This window comes from Triturus cristatus, chromosome 4_1, assembly GCF_964204655.1.
Source record: "Triturus cristatus chromosome 4_1, aTriCri1.1, whole genome shotgun sequence".
In the NCBI taxonomy this organism is placed as follows: domain Eukaryota; kingdom Metazoa; phylum Chordata; class Amphibia; order Caudata; family Salamandridae; genus Triturus; species Triturus cristatus.
In genome coordinates this window covers 859,105,118-859,121,966 of record NC_140585.1, presented here as the reverse complement: position 1 = coordinate 859,121,966, position 16,849 = coordinate 859,105,118, and the positions used below count along the sequence as shown (strand labels likewise).

At 49.9% G+C, this 16,849-nt stretch overlaps 1 protein-coding gene across 2 annotated transcripts in view; it reads right to left on the bottom strand.

Annotated features, from left to right (window-relative positions):
- The window catches only part of GDI2 (GDP dissociation inhibitor 2), a 312,370-nt gene that overhangs the window by 182,590 nt on the left and 112,931 nt on the right, over window positions 1–16,849 (bottom strand). For both annotated transcript variants that reach the window (XM_085653570.1, XM_085653569.1), the window contains exons 4-5: window positions 16,568–16,702; window positions 14,681–14,879 (exon numbers count right to left, since the gene is read on the bottom strand). In XM_085653570.1, the coding sequence (XP_085509696.1) occupies window positions 14,681–14,879; window positions 16,568–16,702 (334 nt within the window). The remainder of the gene's footprint in view (window positions 1–14,680; window positions 14,880–16,567; window positions 16,703–16,849) is intronic.

Below are 16,849 nucleotides of genomic sequence, written 5' to 3'. Positions count from 1 at the left end.
TGTTGACGTCTGAGGTGTGCTGCTACTACCGCTAGGCATTTGGTAAACACCCGTGGTGCGGTGGTGACCCCGAAGGGGAGAACAGTGAATTGGTAATGCTGACCGTCCACCACGAACCTGAGGTACTTCCTGTGAGAAGGGTGTATTGGAATGTGAAAGTATGCGTCTTTCAGATCCAAGGTATTGAGAAAGTCTCCCTGACAGAGGAGCGGGAGGACTTGTTGTAGGGTGACCATGTGGAAATGGTCTGAATGTATGTATGCATTGAGAGGCCGGAGGTCCTGAATGGGCCTCAGGGTCCCGTCTTTCTTCGGTATCAGGAAATACAGAGAGTAGACCCCTAGATTTTGCTGATTGACGGGGACCTGCTCTATAGCGTGTTTTTGGAGGAGGGAGAGCACCTCCTGTTTGAGTAGTGTGGAATGTTCTTGAGACATTGGACGGTGTCTTGGTGGGATATTGGGTGGGGTAGATGTTAGCTCGAGACAGTACCCTGATCGAATAATTTGGGTCACCCATTTGTCCGATGTTATGGACTCCTATGCGTGGATAAATTGTTGTAGTCTGCCCCCGACCGGAGTGGGATGGTCTGGGGGGAGGGAAGGGAAGTCATTGTGCGGGCGGGGTTGCGGAACGGGTGGTGTTAGTTTTGCCCCTGCCCTTATTGTTGTTGCCTCTGTAACCACCCCTTTGGTTGCCCTTTGGAAAGGTATTTTGAGGAGGGGACTTGTAGGAGGTAGAGGCGCCATCGGTGGAGAAACCTCTGCCTGTGCTACGAAAGGATGAGCGTCGAAAGGAACGTTTAGGGGCCTGTGATTGGAGTGCCCCCATAGACTTTGCTGTGTCTGTGTCCTTTTTCATCTTTTCCAACGCTTCGTCCACCTTTGGCCCAAAGAGAGTTTGCTGGTCAAAAGGGTGATTTAGTATGGACGCCTGGACTTCAGGCTTGAACCCTGAGATCCTGAGCCAGGCATGACGAAGCAGGACACTGGTATTTATTGCTCTAGAAGCAGTGTCGGCTGCATGGAGGGCACAATTAATGGAGGTGTTTGTAATTAGTTTACCCTCCTGTATCAGGTCATGAGCCTTGCGCTTGTGTTTTTCGGGGAGGTGCTGCATAAGAGCCTCAAGTTCGTCGTAGTGTGTCAGTAGCGCTTGTGTATTTGCAATGCGCCACATGTTTGCAGCTTGGGAGGCGGTGCGTTTGCCAGACGCGTCTAAAAGTTTCGATTCCTTGTCTGGCGGTGGGGCTTCCCCTGAGGACTGGGAGTTAGCCCGCTTTCTAGCTGTGGAGACAACTAGGGAATCTAAGGGAGCAGGGCCCTTAATGTATGCAGGGTCGGTGGGTGCCGCCTTGTACTTTTTTTCTATTCTAGGGTTCAGTACCCTGGCCCTGACAGGGTCTTTGAACACCTCTGCAGCATGCTTGGTGACACCTTTAAGCATGGGCAAAATAGACGTGGACTTGTCCTGAATGTCAAATGTGTCCAGTAGGAAGTCATCTTCCACTGGTTCGCTATGCATGTCCACCCCATGGTAGTGTGCTGCTCTTTGCACTAAGTGGTGAAACCCTAAGGAGTCCTCTGGAGGAGACGGCCTGGATGGGTATAGGTCGTCCTGAGGCATATCAGGTATGTCAGGGTTGTGGTAGTCTTCCCATGGGTCTGGGGTCCCCGGTGGAGTGGGGTCCATTGGGGCGTCCGCTGGGTCATAATGTGGATCCCCGAAGTCCGGATCTGGGGACGGGGTCGGGGAGTGATAAGGTAAGGGTGGCGGAGATCTGGGAGGAGGAGGGGGTGGAGGAGGTGGAGGAGGAGGTAGTGGGGAGGGCACTCTCAGAGGAGAAGTAGCAGAGTCCCGACGTCTTTTCTTGACAACTAAAGTCAATAGCCCAGTCTTTGGATCTTTAAATAGAGTCTTTTGCAAAGGGTCTGGTGTAAAGAGATCCAGTGGCGCCGAACCGTCCACTGGCGCCGATGTTTTCGGAGCCGAGGGTTTCGATGGTTTGTGCGCCATGCTTTTTTGGAACCTCCGGTTTTTTCGGCGCCGGAGCGTCGGTGCCGACAGATTTGTGTTTGTGTTTCGTCGGCACCGAGAGTCCAGGCTTCGGCACCGGTGGCTTCGGAGTCGAGCTGGGTATCACTTTCTTCGGTGCCGGATGGTGTTTTTCGGCACCAGGCGTCGGCTGGCTCGAGCCCGAGCTGCCGTGAGACTTTTGAGGCTTCGACACCGGGCCCGAAGGTGGGGTGATGGAAGCTGTGTACTTGGTTTTACCCAGGCCTGCAGGCGAGGGTGTAACCTGAGTCTCTTTGGTTTTGGGCGCGGGGGTGGAGGGGGTACAGTACTCACGACCCGCTGCGCCGGTGTGATGTCCTCCACGTCGGAGTCGTCGGCCTCGGAAGCGCTGACGTCGTCCTCCTGCTGGGTGTGTAGTTGCCCCGAAGCTTCGGCGTCGTCTCCGAAGATGTCCGGTGGAGCCGCGGTCGAGGAGTGCGCCATGGTGCGTCGAGCTCTTCGATCCCGGATGGTCTTTTTAGATCGAAAAGACTTACAGGCGGGGCAGTCTCTGGCCTCGTGTTCTGGGGAGAGGCAAAGGTTACACACCTGATGGAGGTCGGTGTGGGGAAATTTAGACCCACATTTTGGGCACTTTTTGAACGGAGTCCTTTCCATCGGCCGGGACCGGAGTCGAGGAGGGCCCGAAGGCCGGTGCCGATGTACGGGATGGAGAAAAGTGCCGCTTCGAGAGATGAAGATTGATGAAGAAAACTCGAAGAACGAGGATTTTCAGTTGAGGCTGGAACCGTAGAAGTTCGAAAACTGAGCACGAAGTATCACATCCGAGCCCGATGGCGGAATAAAACAATCTGAGGATGGAGCCGAAGCCCATGCGCAGTACGGACCGAAGGAGGAGTCACAACTCGTGACTTCCAAAGACTGTCCAAAGAACAAAACAAACTGCAAACATCCGGGCCCAACACCAGATGGCGATCTATACTAAGTGTACAATCTGCAGCTCAAATGCCTCGAAAAAACCTTTTCCCCGCTGGTGAAGAGGAACCCGCTCTATAGCACCTTTCTGGAGCATTAGTGATATTTCCAGGAGTAAAAGGCGCAGATTCTTGTGAAGCATAGGTCAAGGAGGGGTCTGCGGAGGAGTCTGAATGAACTCCAGTGAGTTTCTGAATTGTACCAGTTGAAGAACCCAATGGTCCGTTGTGATCCGTTTCCAATTGTGTAAGAAATGGGAAATTTTTCCTCCTACTTTGGAGGACGGAGAGGAAATGGAGACCAGTGGTAGAGAAAAGTCATTGACACCGGGCAGAATCCTTCTGTGGTCCACCCTTTTAGTGAAAGGAGGACTTGGTGTATGATGGTTGCTGCTGTTGGCGCTGTTGAAACTGCGGCCGAAATTGCTGGTTGGAGGAGGAATAGGAAGACCGATATTGTTGGTAGGTTCCTCTAGCGGAAGATTGAAGACTGACCTCCACCCAGTGAGCCTCGAAAGGGGGGGGGGGGGGGGGGGGGGGAGTGTTTAGATTGAAGGGTAACCAAAGCCTTGGCCGTGTCCGTATCCTTCTTTATGGCTTGAAGGGCTTAATCAATAGGAGTGCCAAAAAACAGATGACCATAAGGCATGTCTAGCCACAGCCAATTGGCAGAAACCAGTAGAGGCGATGTCCATCGCACAATCGATTTCGGAAGCCGAACATTCGCCCTCTAACAAAATTTTCTTTGCCTCCTCTTTCGAATCGTCCGGCAGGGCCTCCAAGTATGGTGCAATGTCCACCCACATCTGACTGTTGTAGTGCCCCAAAAACACTAAAGAATTAGACGCACGCACCGTCAATGCAGACATGGAAGAAAAACGCTTCCCAATATTGTCCAGACGTCTGCCCTCCCTATCTGGAGGAGCTGAAACCGGAGCAGAAGGGTTTTTATATCTTCGCTGAGCTGCCTGAGTGATGACGGAATCAGGTTTGGGATGTCTGGTAAGACAGGCTGGAGCGGTGTCTGGAGCTCTGTACTTTTTATCCAAACGAGGCAACACTGGGGGGACCATAGAAGGATTTTGCATGATTTTAACGCCTTGATCTGAGATGTGTTCTATGATCGGCACATATCTCACGGATTTCTTAAAAGGTTCCTTTAGGTCGTATAAAAAACAAACAGTCTTGCTGGTGAGAAGGCATAGGAATTTGGAAACGCTGTGCAGCCCTTTCCAAAACATTATGAAAACCCCCAATATCTTCAGGAGGCGAATCTGCTTGAGGAGGCACTGGAGACGCTGGAAAAGGGATGACGTAGTCGTCCCACTCGTCATGAGTTGATTGGGAATCATGAACCTCTCCCTCCTCCTGTTGGTCATCCTCCTCATCATCCGTGGAAGGGGGAGGTGGTATTGTGACAGGCACAGCAGGTGGAGGTGGAACTTGTAACCGCTGAGGCGGAGAGAGAACTGGGGCAGAAGACGAAGCAGAAGTAGGGAATCTCTTCTTGTAGTCCGAAATCTAAAATTGGAGGTCAGAAACCAAAGACACAGGAAGACAAACCATGGGTGGTTGGCGAAGATGGCTGTCTGGATAATATGCCTGATCTTCTGCGTCTTGCTCGTCCTAGTCAGAGTCCTTCTGGTACCGGACATGAAGTTCAGAGGGACTTGTTGCAGCCCTGAACATGCTGCCCTCATCCTCCTCCTCGTCCAAAAGGTGGGGCGGAGGAAATGGCTGGACCCTGCTTGGTGATGTAAGGGAAGGCGTCAGCCTCCTTTTAGTGACTTTGAGGTGAGGTGAACATATGCACTGTTCAACTTTGATTGTGGTGTCGATGAGGCCGTCGGTGTAGTAGTCTCCGACGAGTATGAGAAAGTGGCATCTTTTTTGCATGGTATGCCCCCACTTTTTGCTGAATGTACTTTGACTGACTGGACTCCTGCCAATCAGGTGCCCAGGGCCTATGTTCCTTCCCTAATCACACAAAACCCAAATTGGCAAACCCTGGCCACATGTCAGCCTCTGGTAAATGGCACCCTAGGTACCCAGGGAAGGCCTCAAAGGGTTGCAGCACTCATTGTGACACCCTTAGAGGCCCTGTATATATATACACACACACACACACACACACACACACACACACACACACACACACACACACACACACACACACACACACACACACACACACACACACACACACACACACACACACACACACACACACACACACACACACACACACACACACACACACACACACACACACACACACACACACACACACACACACACACACACACACACACACACACACACACACACACACACACACACACACACACACACACACACACACACACACCCCTTGCAGGCTGGGTGTCTGGGTGCAAGACAAAGCAAAGAGTCGACATGGCACATCCCTGTGTGCCATGCCCATCACCTACACTGCCATGGCATATATCAGCCACCCCTCTAGCTGGGTGCCCTATGCCAATGGTGTGGGCACAGGATCAGGAGCCCTGTGCCCCTACAGTAGCCAGGTCCATTCTTGGGCACTGTAAGTGCAGTGCTGCCATTTAAGAGTACATGGTGCTGAGAGCTCATCAAACACGAACTCCACAGCACCATAATGGCAACACTGACGGCTGAGAAGTTTGGTATCAAACTTCTCTGCACATTAAAGCCACACGGGTGCCAGTGTGGGATTTAATGTACCAAGCACCCCAGAGAGCATCTTAGAGAGGCCCCCTGAAACCTAACCTACAATCCACGTCTGTTCTGAGGCTGCCTAGGCTGCCACACAGCAGACATGTTGCTGGACCCCTGGGTAGGAGAGCCCCTGCTCTCCTGGGCCTGCAACAATGCACATCCTGGGCGAGGGGCTAAATCTCCTCCCCCAGGATGGGCAGGGGGAAGCTTCAAAGGCATGCCGCCTCTGTGAGCTTCCCCAGGCCACTGCAACCCCCCCACTCTGGCGGTAAGCTTGGCCAGAAACCCCAAATAAGGACAGGGGATGTGCCAGCTGCCAACCCCACCCCTCAGGTGGGGGAGGCGAGGTGAAGCACATCTCCGGGCTCTCGCCATCTTGAAGATGGGAAGCCCTACCCTATCAGGACTAGGCTACGTCCCCCCTCCCACAGGAGAGAGGCAGGATAGGGGGTGTACCCACCCCAGGACAAGGACCCATTGGTCCCTGCCCTTTACCTGTAACACCCCTAAATCTAGTATTTAGGGGCACCTTGAACCTTCCTTCCCCAGATTCCAAAATCCGAAGAAGTGCTAGAAGAAAGAAGACCTGCCCTGCAGCTGCTAAGAAGAGGAAGACACAAACTGCTTTGGCCCCAGCCCTACCGACCTGTCGACCCTCGAACCTGCTCCAACCCGGCATCTCTTGTGGCCAGCAACCTCACAAACCCCGGAGGACCTGGCTACCTTTTGACTCTAAGCCCCTGGGACTCCCATGAGTAGAGGCTCTACTCAAAATCTACTTCTAATCCCTGGCAGCAGCCCGGAACCGCGAACCAAGCACACTCTGCACCAGCCAAGCCTGGCCTGTGCCGGAGTGAACAAATACCACAAGGACGACCCCACAGCGACTGTGACCCAGAGTCCGGCAACCAAGGACCTCCCTCGACACTCCTGAAGAAGCCTGCAGCCTCATAACAAGGTGCCCCCCAACCGCGAGCAACAAAGGGTAAGATTTCCCGACACCAAAAGGCACCCCTGCAACAGGCCCACGCGGCCCCCTGTGCCCAATCCCGGGGTACCTACCTATCCTCCAACTACCCAACTTACCTCTCGAAGTGAGTGGTGGCACCTGAAGAATCCTCGTCCCAAGCTTGCAGTCTTTCTAAACCGGAGATTTCCCATTGAAATCAATTGAGCGCCCGAAGGCTCAAAAGCACCCTGCACCCAGCCGCCCGAGTGGCCCTGGCAGTGCAACCTCTACACCTATCTACTTCCCCACTTGCCCTGAGTAAGTGACCAGGAGCCCAGCTCCCACAGCCGCGTGGCCTGCTAGTCAGCAGCCACCAACCAAGGCCCCCCCTACCTCTCATAGGATAACATTGGGCCCAACTCTCTCTGCACCCAGTCGCCCTTGTGCTGCTGGGGGTGAACTAACTGTACCTACCTGACCCTGGGAGACCCCTGAGTCTATGCCCAGAACCTTAACTCTGCCAGTCGAGTACTTACCTTTAAACCAATAACTCAATTTTCTCCATAGGGTAACATTGACTGGCTTTTTCTGAAATTTCTTTTAAGTGTGGACTTTTCAAAACTTAAAATATTCACCAAAGCAGGGGGCGTGGCTTGGTGAGCCAAGATGGTGGAGGAGCTTTGAGCCGGCTCCCGCCCGCCCGTTACATATATCCTGTATACTTATCCTTTTTCCCGGAGCTGAGGCGCCCTGCTTCGAGGCTGTGGGGTGTGACTGGCAGCGGCGGCAGCCCGAGCGATCCTGGAGGTCTTGAGTCCCCCGTGAGCCGCCAGACGATCGAGCGGCATTCCCGGCCTGGTGCGGCGGTGTGTGCCGTGGCCTCCAGTGAGCGGGGAGGCGGGGCTTGGCCTTCGCGAGTGGAGCAGCGGCGGGAACCCGCATTGAGCCCAGCAGTTGTCGGACGTGGCGTGAGTGGATGGCGGCGGAGCAGCGCCCTGGGGCAGAAGTCAGCCCAGCCTGAAGGGGACCTGTGGTGGCCTCCTGGAGCGCCCTGGCCCGGAGGGGCATACGAGGCGGTGAGGTGCGGTGAGTGACCCGGCTGGGCAGTGGGCCCCACGTCAGCGTCACTCCCTGGCTCTCTGTACGCCGCGTTCTCCCCCCCCTACACCAGTGATCCAGGGGTTCGGCGTCCGATTCGGGTCGCAGGGGGGAGAGGGGACCTGTTGGGGGCTGCTGCGACGGACCTAAACCTAACCAACAACCAGCGTCCTGCCTGAGACGCTGCCTAGGCTGCCACCCAGCAGACATGTTGCTGGACCCCTGGGTAGAGAGCCATCCGCTCTCGTGGGTCTGCAACAATGCACATCCTGGGCGAGGTGCTAGGTCTCCTCCCCCAGGATGGGCAGGGGAAGCTTCAAAGGCATGCCGCCTTTGTGAGCTTCTCCAGGCCACTTGCTGTACTCAGCAACTGGCCCCCATCGGTTCTGACCCCCACTCTGGCAGGAAGATCGGCGGGAAAACGTAAGTGAGGAAAGGGGATGTGCCAGCCTCTGCCACCCCACCCCTCAGGTAAGAGAGGCGAGGTAAAGCACAACTTCGGGCTCTCGCCATCTTGAGGATGAGGACCCCTACCCAATCAGGACTAGGCACCTGCCCCCCTTCCACTGGAGAGTGGCAGGCTAGGGGGTGTACCCACACCAGGGAAGGGACTCATTGGTCCCTGACCTCTACCTACCTGTAACGCCCCTAAATTGAGTATTTAGGGGCACCCTGAACCTTCCTTCCTAAGATCCCGATTCCGAAACAAGAAGAAGAACAAGAAGAAAGAATACCTGTGGTGCAGCTGCTAACAAGGACGACACCAACTGACTTGGCCCCAACCCTACAGGCCTGTCGACCCTCGAACCTGCTCCTGCTAAATCCCGGCGTCTCCAGTGGTCAGCAACCTCGAAAACACCGGAGGACCTGACTGCCTTGCTCATCTAAAAGACTGGGACTCCCACGAGCAGTGGTTCTGCTCACAACAAGCAACAACCCCTGGTGCCAGCCAGGAACTGCGAATCTAGCGCACACTGCACCCGCCGAACCCGGCCTGAGTTAACAAAGACCACGAGGACGTCCCCCCGGCAACTGTGACCAAGAATCCAGCACCCAAGGACCCTCCGACGCTCCGGACGACGCCTGCAGCCTCAATACCAGGGACCCCTCCAACCGCGACCCACAGAGGGTAAGATTTCCCGACGCCAAAAGGCACCCCTGAACCCGGCACCCTGCGGCCCCCTGTGCTTAACTCCTGGGTGCCTACCTAACCTACAGCTTCCCAACTTGCCTCTCGAAGTGCTGGTCGCACCTGAAGAATCTCCGTCCCCAAGCTTGCAGCCTTTGTTCATCTTGCAGCCTCTCCATTTAAATACATTGAGCGCTCAAAAGCACCCTTTACCCAGCCGCCTGAGTGCCCCTGGAAGAGCAATACCTATCCTATCTTACTTCCCCACTTGCCCTGTGTATGTGACCAGGAGCCTAGCTCTCACAGCCGCGTGGTCTGCCTGCTAGCAGCCAACAACCAAAGACCCCCTGACTGCCATAGGCTAACATTGGGCCTAACTCTCTCTGCACCCGGCTGCCCCTGTGCCGCTGAGGGTGTAACAACAGTACCTACCTGACCCTGGGAGACCAGAGTCTATGCCCAGAACCTTAACTCTGCCAGTCGAGTACTTACCTGAAAGCCGATAACCTACATTTTCTTCATGGGGTAACAATGACTGGTTTCACTTTGAAATTCTTCTAAGTGTCGAGTTTTGAAACTTTAAAATATTCACTAAAAATCAGCCGATCAACGAAAACAAAATTACTCACCTGTTATCAGGAGAAATCCCAGTGCTGGATCTTGGTGTCCAGCACTGACCCTGAAAAGTAATTACAACTGTACTTACCGATAACTTGATTTTCCTCCATGGGATAACATTACCTGTTTTTTGCCAGAAATTCTTCTCAAGTGTCGATTTTTGAAACTTACAAAGATTCCTTAAAAATCGCCTGTGTAACAAACACGATTTCTTTCAACTTTTTACAGGAAATGCACCAGGGCTGAATCCAACCCTGAGTAAGAAAATCATAAGCAAAGTAATTGAAATTGCATTTACTTAAAAATTCCCATTGAGCTCAATGTTATAATTGTGTTTAAATTGTGTTGCCTGTTGCAACAACTGTAACTATTGCACTTAAAAGTCTATTGCTTATTGAAAGTACTCACCTAGAGCATTTCATTCGGAGAAAGTATTTTGATACCTACTTGTGGTTTTAAAAATAAAACTATATATTTTTATATACAAAACAATTGGCCTAGAGTTCAGTTCTTGAGTGTGTGAGGCCATTTGCTGACTGAGTGTGTACAACAAATGCTTTACACTGTCCTCTGATACTGCCTTACTGCTCGACCAAGCTACCACTTTAGAGAGTAAGGTTACATCTAACTTTAGCCTCTGGGGACTGTGGACTCTGTACACCCTGTACCTACTTGGGTAAAGTATATACAGAGCCACTTTCTAACAGGCACTATGCAGAGGAACTTGCTCTTTTAGAAGTAATGCAATGTAGAAGGGAGAGGTCATGTTTCCTTTGAAAAAGTCTTTAAAAGTGCCATTGTTCAAACTTATTCCAGATCATGAGGCTGTAAGGACAGCGAAATGGCGTAATTTGTTTGTCTTTCTCTGTAATTTCTGTCTCTGTGCTTTGGAACTAATCAAAGAGCAAATGGCGAAGGACTGACAACTATGGCGAAGTCTTGTAGCTGGTTGTTGTGAGAAAGTGCCATCTTTCTTGCATGGTATGCCCCCACTTTTTGCTAAATTGCTGAATGTACTTTGACTGAGTGTACCCTGGACTCCTGCCAATCAGGTGCCCAGGGCCTATGTTCCTTCCTTAAAACACACAAACTCCAAATTGGCAAACCCTGGCCACATGTCAGCCCCTAGTAAATGGTACCCTAGGTACCCAGGGCCTTGGGACCAGGGAAGGCCCCTAAGGGCTGCAGCACTCATTGTGCCACCCTTAGGGGCCCTGTACCCTTACACACACACTGCCTTTGCAGGCGGAGTGTCTGGGTGCAGGACAAAATGAAGAGTCGACATGGCACATCTCTGTGTGCCATGCCCAACACCCACACTGCCAAGGCATATGTCAGTCACCCCTCTGGCTGGGTGCCTTATGCCCATGGTGTGGACAAAGGAGCAGGAGCCCTGTGCCCCTACAGTGCCCAGGTCCATTCCCGGGCACTGTAAGTGCAGTGCTGCCATTTAAGAGTACATGGTGCTGAGAGCTCGTCAAACACGAGCTCCACAGCACCATAATGGCAACACTAAAGACTGGGAAGTTTTGGTATCAAACTTCTCAGCACATTAAACCCACACTGATGCCAGTGTGAGATTTAATGTACCAAGCACCCCAGAGGGCATCTTAGATATGCCCCCTTACAACTAACCTACAATCCACGTCTGCTCTGAGGCTGCGCAGGCTGCCACACAGCAGACACGTTGCTGGACCCCTGGGTGGGAGAGCCCCTGCTCTCCCGGGCCTGCAACAATGCACATCCTGGTTGAGGTGATAAATCTCCTACCCCAGGATGAGCAAAGGGAAGCTTCAAAGGCCTGCCGCCTCTAGGAGTTTCCCCAGGCCACTGCAACCCCCCACTCTGGCGGGAAGCTTGGCCGGAAACCCCATAAGAGGACAGGGGATGTGCAGGCCTGCCCACCCCACCCCACCCCTCAGGTGGGGGAGGCGAGGTGAAGCACATCTCCGGGCTCTCGCCATCTTGAAGATGGGAGGCCCTACCCTATCAGGATTAGGCTACTGCCCCCCTCCCACAGGAGAGGGGCAGGATAGGGGGTGTACCCACCCCAGGACAAGGACCCATTGGTCCCTGACCTTCACCTACCTGTAACGCCCCTAAATCTAGTATTTAAGGGCACCCTGAACCTTCCTTCCCGAGTTCCCAGATTCAAAACTACAAGAAGAGCAAGAAGAACAAAGACCTGCCCTGCAGCTGCTAAAAAGAGGAAGACACCAACTGCTTTGGCCCCAGCCCTACCGGCCTGTCGACCCTCGAACCTGCTCCTGCTCCAGCGCGGCATCTCTTGTGGCCAGCAACCTCAGAAACCCCGGAGGACCTGGCTACCTTTGAACTCTGATTCCCTGTGACTCCCATGAGTAGAGGCTCTACTCAGAACCTACCTTTCACCCCTGGCAGCGGCCCGGAACCGCGATCCCAGCCCACTCTGCACCCGCCAAGCCTGGCCGGTGCCGGAGTTAACTAAACCCACGAGGACGACCCCACGGCGACTGTGAACCCGAATCCGGCACCCAAGGACCCTCCTCGACTATCCTGACGAAGTTTGCAGCCTCAGAACAGAGTGCCACCCCAACCGCGATCAACAAGAGGGTAAGATTTCCGACATCAAAAGGCACCCCTGCACCCGGCGCCCCACGGCCCTCTGTGCCCAATCCCGGGGTACCTACCTATCCTTCAACTACCCAACTTACTCCTCGAAGTGGTGGTGGCACCCGAAGAGTCCTCGTCCACGAGCCTGCAGTCTTTTTCCAAACCGGAGATTTCCCCATAGAAATCAATTGAGCGCCCGACGCCTCAAAAGCACCCTGCAGCCAGCCGCCCGAGTGGCCCTGGCAGTGAAAACTCTACTCTAACCTACTTCCCCACTTGCCCTGAGTAAGTGACCAGGAGCCCAGCTCCCACAGCCACGTGGCTTGCCAGACAGCAGCCACCAACCAAGGCCCCCCTATCCCTCATAGGATAACATTGGGCCTAACTCTCTGCACCCGGCCGTCCTGAAACCGCTGAGGGTGAACTAACTGTACCTACCTGACAATGGGGGACCCCTGAGTCTATGCCCAGAACTTCAACTCTGCCAGTCGAGTACTTACCCTTAAACCGCTAACTTCATTTTCCTCATAGGGTAACATTGACTGGCTTTTGCTTGACAATTCTTCTAAGTGTGGACTTTTCAAAACTTCAAATAATCACCAAAAATCAGCCGAGTGACAAAAACGAATTTACTCACCTGCTCTTAGGTGAGCTCCCAGTGCTGGATCTTGGTGCCCAGCACCGACTCTGAAAAGTACCCACAACTATACTTACCTTTAACTCATTTTTCTTCCATAGGAAACCATTGACTGCTTTTCTGTGAAATTTCTTCTGTTGATTTCTGCAATTTCTAAATATTCCTCAAAAATCGTATAACATCTGAAAACGTAATTACTTACCTGTTTTGGATAAATGTCCCAGTACTGAGTCTAGACACCCAGTACTGGATTACAAAAGTGACGATAACCTACTGTACCTGTAACCTACATTTCCTTCCATAGGGAATCATTGATTGTTTGCTCTGAAATATTTTCTAAGTGCTCACTTTTGAAATAGCTAAATTAGTTAAAAATCATTACAGTACCAAAGTCGACTTTTAACAGCTGATTCTGAGAACTGACCCAGGACTGGATCTAGGATCCAAGCCTGGAATTCCAAAAGTAATCTACAAAGTAATCTGTTGCATATAATCTGAATTTATCATTGAGCTCAATGTATTGTGTGTAGAAATAGAGTTGCCTACTGCAACTATTTGTAACTGTTTACTAAAAAGTCAATTGCATATACAAAAGTATTTTTATGAAACATCTCCTGTCGAGAAAGTATATTTTAATTCCAAGTGTTGGTTCTAAAATAAAACAAGCATATTTTTTATATACAAACCATTGGCCTAGAGTTCAGTTATTGAGTGTGTGGAACTATTTGCTGACTGAGTGTGTACAACAAATGCTTTACACGTCCTCCGATACTGCCTTACTGCTCGACCAGGCTACCACTTTGGAGAGTAAGGTTAAATCTAACTTTAACCTCTGTTAAACCCTTCGGGTCTGTGGACTCTGTACACCCTGTACCTATTAAGGAACAGTATATACAGAGCCACTTTCTCACAGTTGTGGTGTTGCAAGCACGTCTCCAGGCAGTTATCCTGAAAAAAACGGTATAGTGGTGTGGATCCGTTTAGTGACCTGCCAGATGATACTCAATATCCTCTTGATTCTATGCAGCTGTCTCTTTGCATGTCCCTTTGTCCACATTATGACTTTTGGTAGAACAGACCGTTTCAATGAACCAGTAAATACTACAGCCACAGATGAAAAATTACACCAATATGCAGCATATAAAGATATGGCCAAATACTGCTCACCCAACATCTATTACCAAAACAAAGGGCTACTGACTTACTACGATTTTCTGTGAGCCTCTGCCATATGCTGGAAAACGAGGAAAAAAGATGGACTAGGACAATTTTGTAACGAGAAATATGCTTAAGTACTTTTGTTTGCATTTTGTCATCTAGTACCATTGGACTGGTAACAGCAGCTGAAGCAATGAAATAGTTCTTGGAAAAACCTGGACTGCAGCCAACTGGTGAAAAATGAGACATTAGCATGGGACCCATTCCAATCTATACACACATCACGGGAAGCAATTGTTTCACCGTATACATATATAATGGGTGTTTATCTGTAATCTTTACACTATTTCAAACAATAAAAGCAGTTTCCATTCAGGCATTAGGGGGCGCAAAGTACCCTACAGTAAGTTAAGGAAAGGAGAGAGAAATAGAACCAATTATTAAAATGGATACTGGATGCCAACCACAATGTCTTTGAGATTACAAGATACTGCTCGTCACTTTCAACATAAGAACAGAGAGATTCAACATAAGCACAGAGGGATTTCATTATGCAACAAACAACTTCAGCAGCGTTGTCAGTGCAGCGTCCTCCACATGCCTTTGCCAGAAATATCCAAAACTGCAGGAGCAGCAAACAATATCAAATCCTTTAACATAAAAAAAACTTCACTGGAACTAAACTGTGTGAGGCATTAAGTGCCTCAGTGACATTAACCTTTCTCAGTTCTTATCTACAGTAGTAGCTCGCTTGCACCTTTTAGAGCATATTGAATTTATTGTTATTGACTCACTCGTCAGTTCTGTAGAGAGCCAGAGCATGCCCTGTGAAATCAATCACATCCTGCCCCAAGTCAAACTTCTTGTACACATCTCTCATAGTTGTATTCTTTGGATCAACACCTTCCAGTGTTTTGGAGTCGTTCTCATCAAAGCCAGAAACATAGCATAAGAATTTTCTAAATCGCCTTTTTTCAAAAAGACCCATTAAACCTAAAGAAAAAAGAAATTATACATGTGAAAATCATTAAATATGATATTTGCAGTACCAGTATTCCAATAACTTGTGTCATTTCCGTTCTTGAAAAAGTAAACACAACAAAACATAACTGTGCTATTAAAAGGTAACATACAAAAGCAAAATATGCCTCTCAGACCCACAAGAACCTTTGGTTGCAATGCCAGAGGTCTCAAGAATGAAGGGAAAAGGTCATTTGATGTGCCAGGCACAGCCTGTTGCCACTTGGATGGATGAAACATAATTTGATCGGCCCTGCTACACAAATAGTCAGCGGGTGGCAGTTCAATTTAGTTTTGTAAGGATATCAGCGATTTGTTTATTTATTTTCCTTTGAAGGTTTAAACACACTTCTACCCATCAGATTGCTTCCAGGCGCTTTGAAGGTGAAGGGAGTGAACGTTATATACATTTGATTGTATATATTACTCAAATGATGCACCAGTTAATGGTTTACGAGATGGTAAGGTTGGTTATATCCATGGCTTCAGACCACAATGATACAGTGCATAGATTCAAGTTACATGCCTTAAGCTAAGCAGGACAGAAGGCCTTTATGACTGCGACCAAAGCCATGCCATGAAGCCTGGTCCCCGGAGAAGGCCTTTAGACTTGTGCATAGAGCGTTTCTCCCACAAAAACATTGCATCTTACTTGAAAAAGTGCTTCTTGGCACTGGTAGGTAGTAAGGGTGAGCAGTATTTGACTATGTAGGAGTAAGGCCATGCAAGGTTTTGTGGACCAAGTAGAGAGCTCTACAGTTCAGCAGCTCTCATCAGGAATTGAGTGGGTCACTGTGCTAAGAGTACTTTAGTCAGAGCTTTTCCCCTTCGAAAGGGAGTTGTGTCATGCAAATTTTCAAATGTTACAGTTCTGACTGAATTTTGCAGGTACACTTATATAGGTTGTGTAGCAATTTGCTCAGGATAATAATTCACCGAGATGTGTTGGAAAGGAGAAGGGAACACCTGAATTCAATGGGTATATTAACTGCATTATCGCACACAAATAACCTTTTTGTTGGTTTAAATTAAGTCCAATGCATGAGGTTTTAAGGGATTGATTCAGTTAAGGTATTTTACATCCATTTCACAATCCTTACTCATATCTCTTGATAAGATTAGCAGCCATAAGCCATTCTCAGCTTTATCAAGGCTGAAAAGCACTGGACAAGCTAATAGGTCACGAAGGTGAGATCAAACGGTATTCCCAATGCATGTTACTATGTATGTTTTTAACATGCAACATCCCTTACATTCACAAGTTATCAAAACTTCTGCTGCACGTAAAGTACAAAATATTATTGAAAAAAATGAGGGGCACGCAAGATTTTACCACAAATTTAAATTAAAATGCAAAAAACGCAGCTTTTTTTATTTATAAAGGTGTGCAGGTTTTTTCTTATGTCTTACTACCCCAGTGTTTAGGGCTGTCTCTTTCACGTCACAGTTCCCATGCCTACCTCTCTGGATATCACTGCCCCTCAATCTCGGTCCTCGTGCCCCCTGCCCATAAGTCTTTGGCCTCATATTCAGTCTGCAAATCCTCATTTCAGTGTCTGCATCTACTAATCCCGAATGGCAGAATATAAAATAATGTAGGTGTAACGGCAACCTATCCGGGATCTTAGAATATAAAAACAAGTAAGAAAACAGCAGCTTACTAGAAGCAAGGGCTTCTGCCTCAGTGGAAGGAACCTTGTAGATCTTTCCTCCCTTGTAGACAAAACTTCCCTCAATCACTTTGAAGTCCAGGTAACGAGTGACTTGGGTAAATAGCAGCATCTTGACCAGCTGACCTGTAAGCAACATTTCAAAGGAGAGAAAAAAAGGAAACCTAAAATTAGATAATTTGTGCAACGCTATACTTCAGTTTTATTAATAGTTTATTCAAATAATGTAGTCATCATTCTCTTTTACACTGCTGATGACAGATCACATTTACT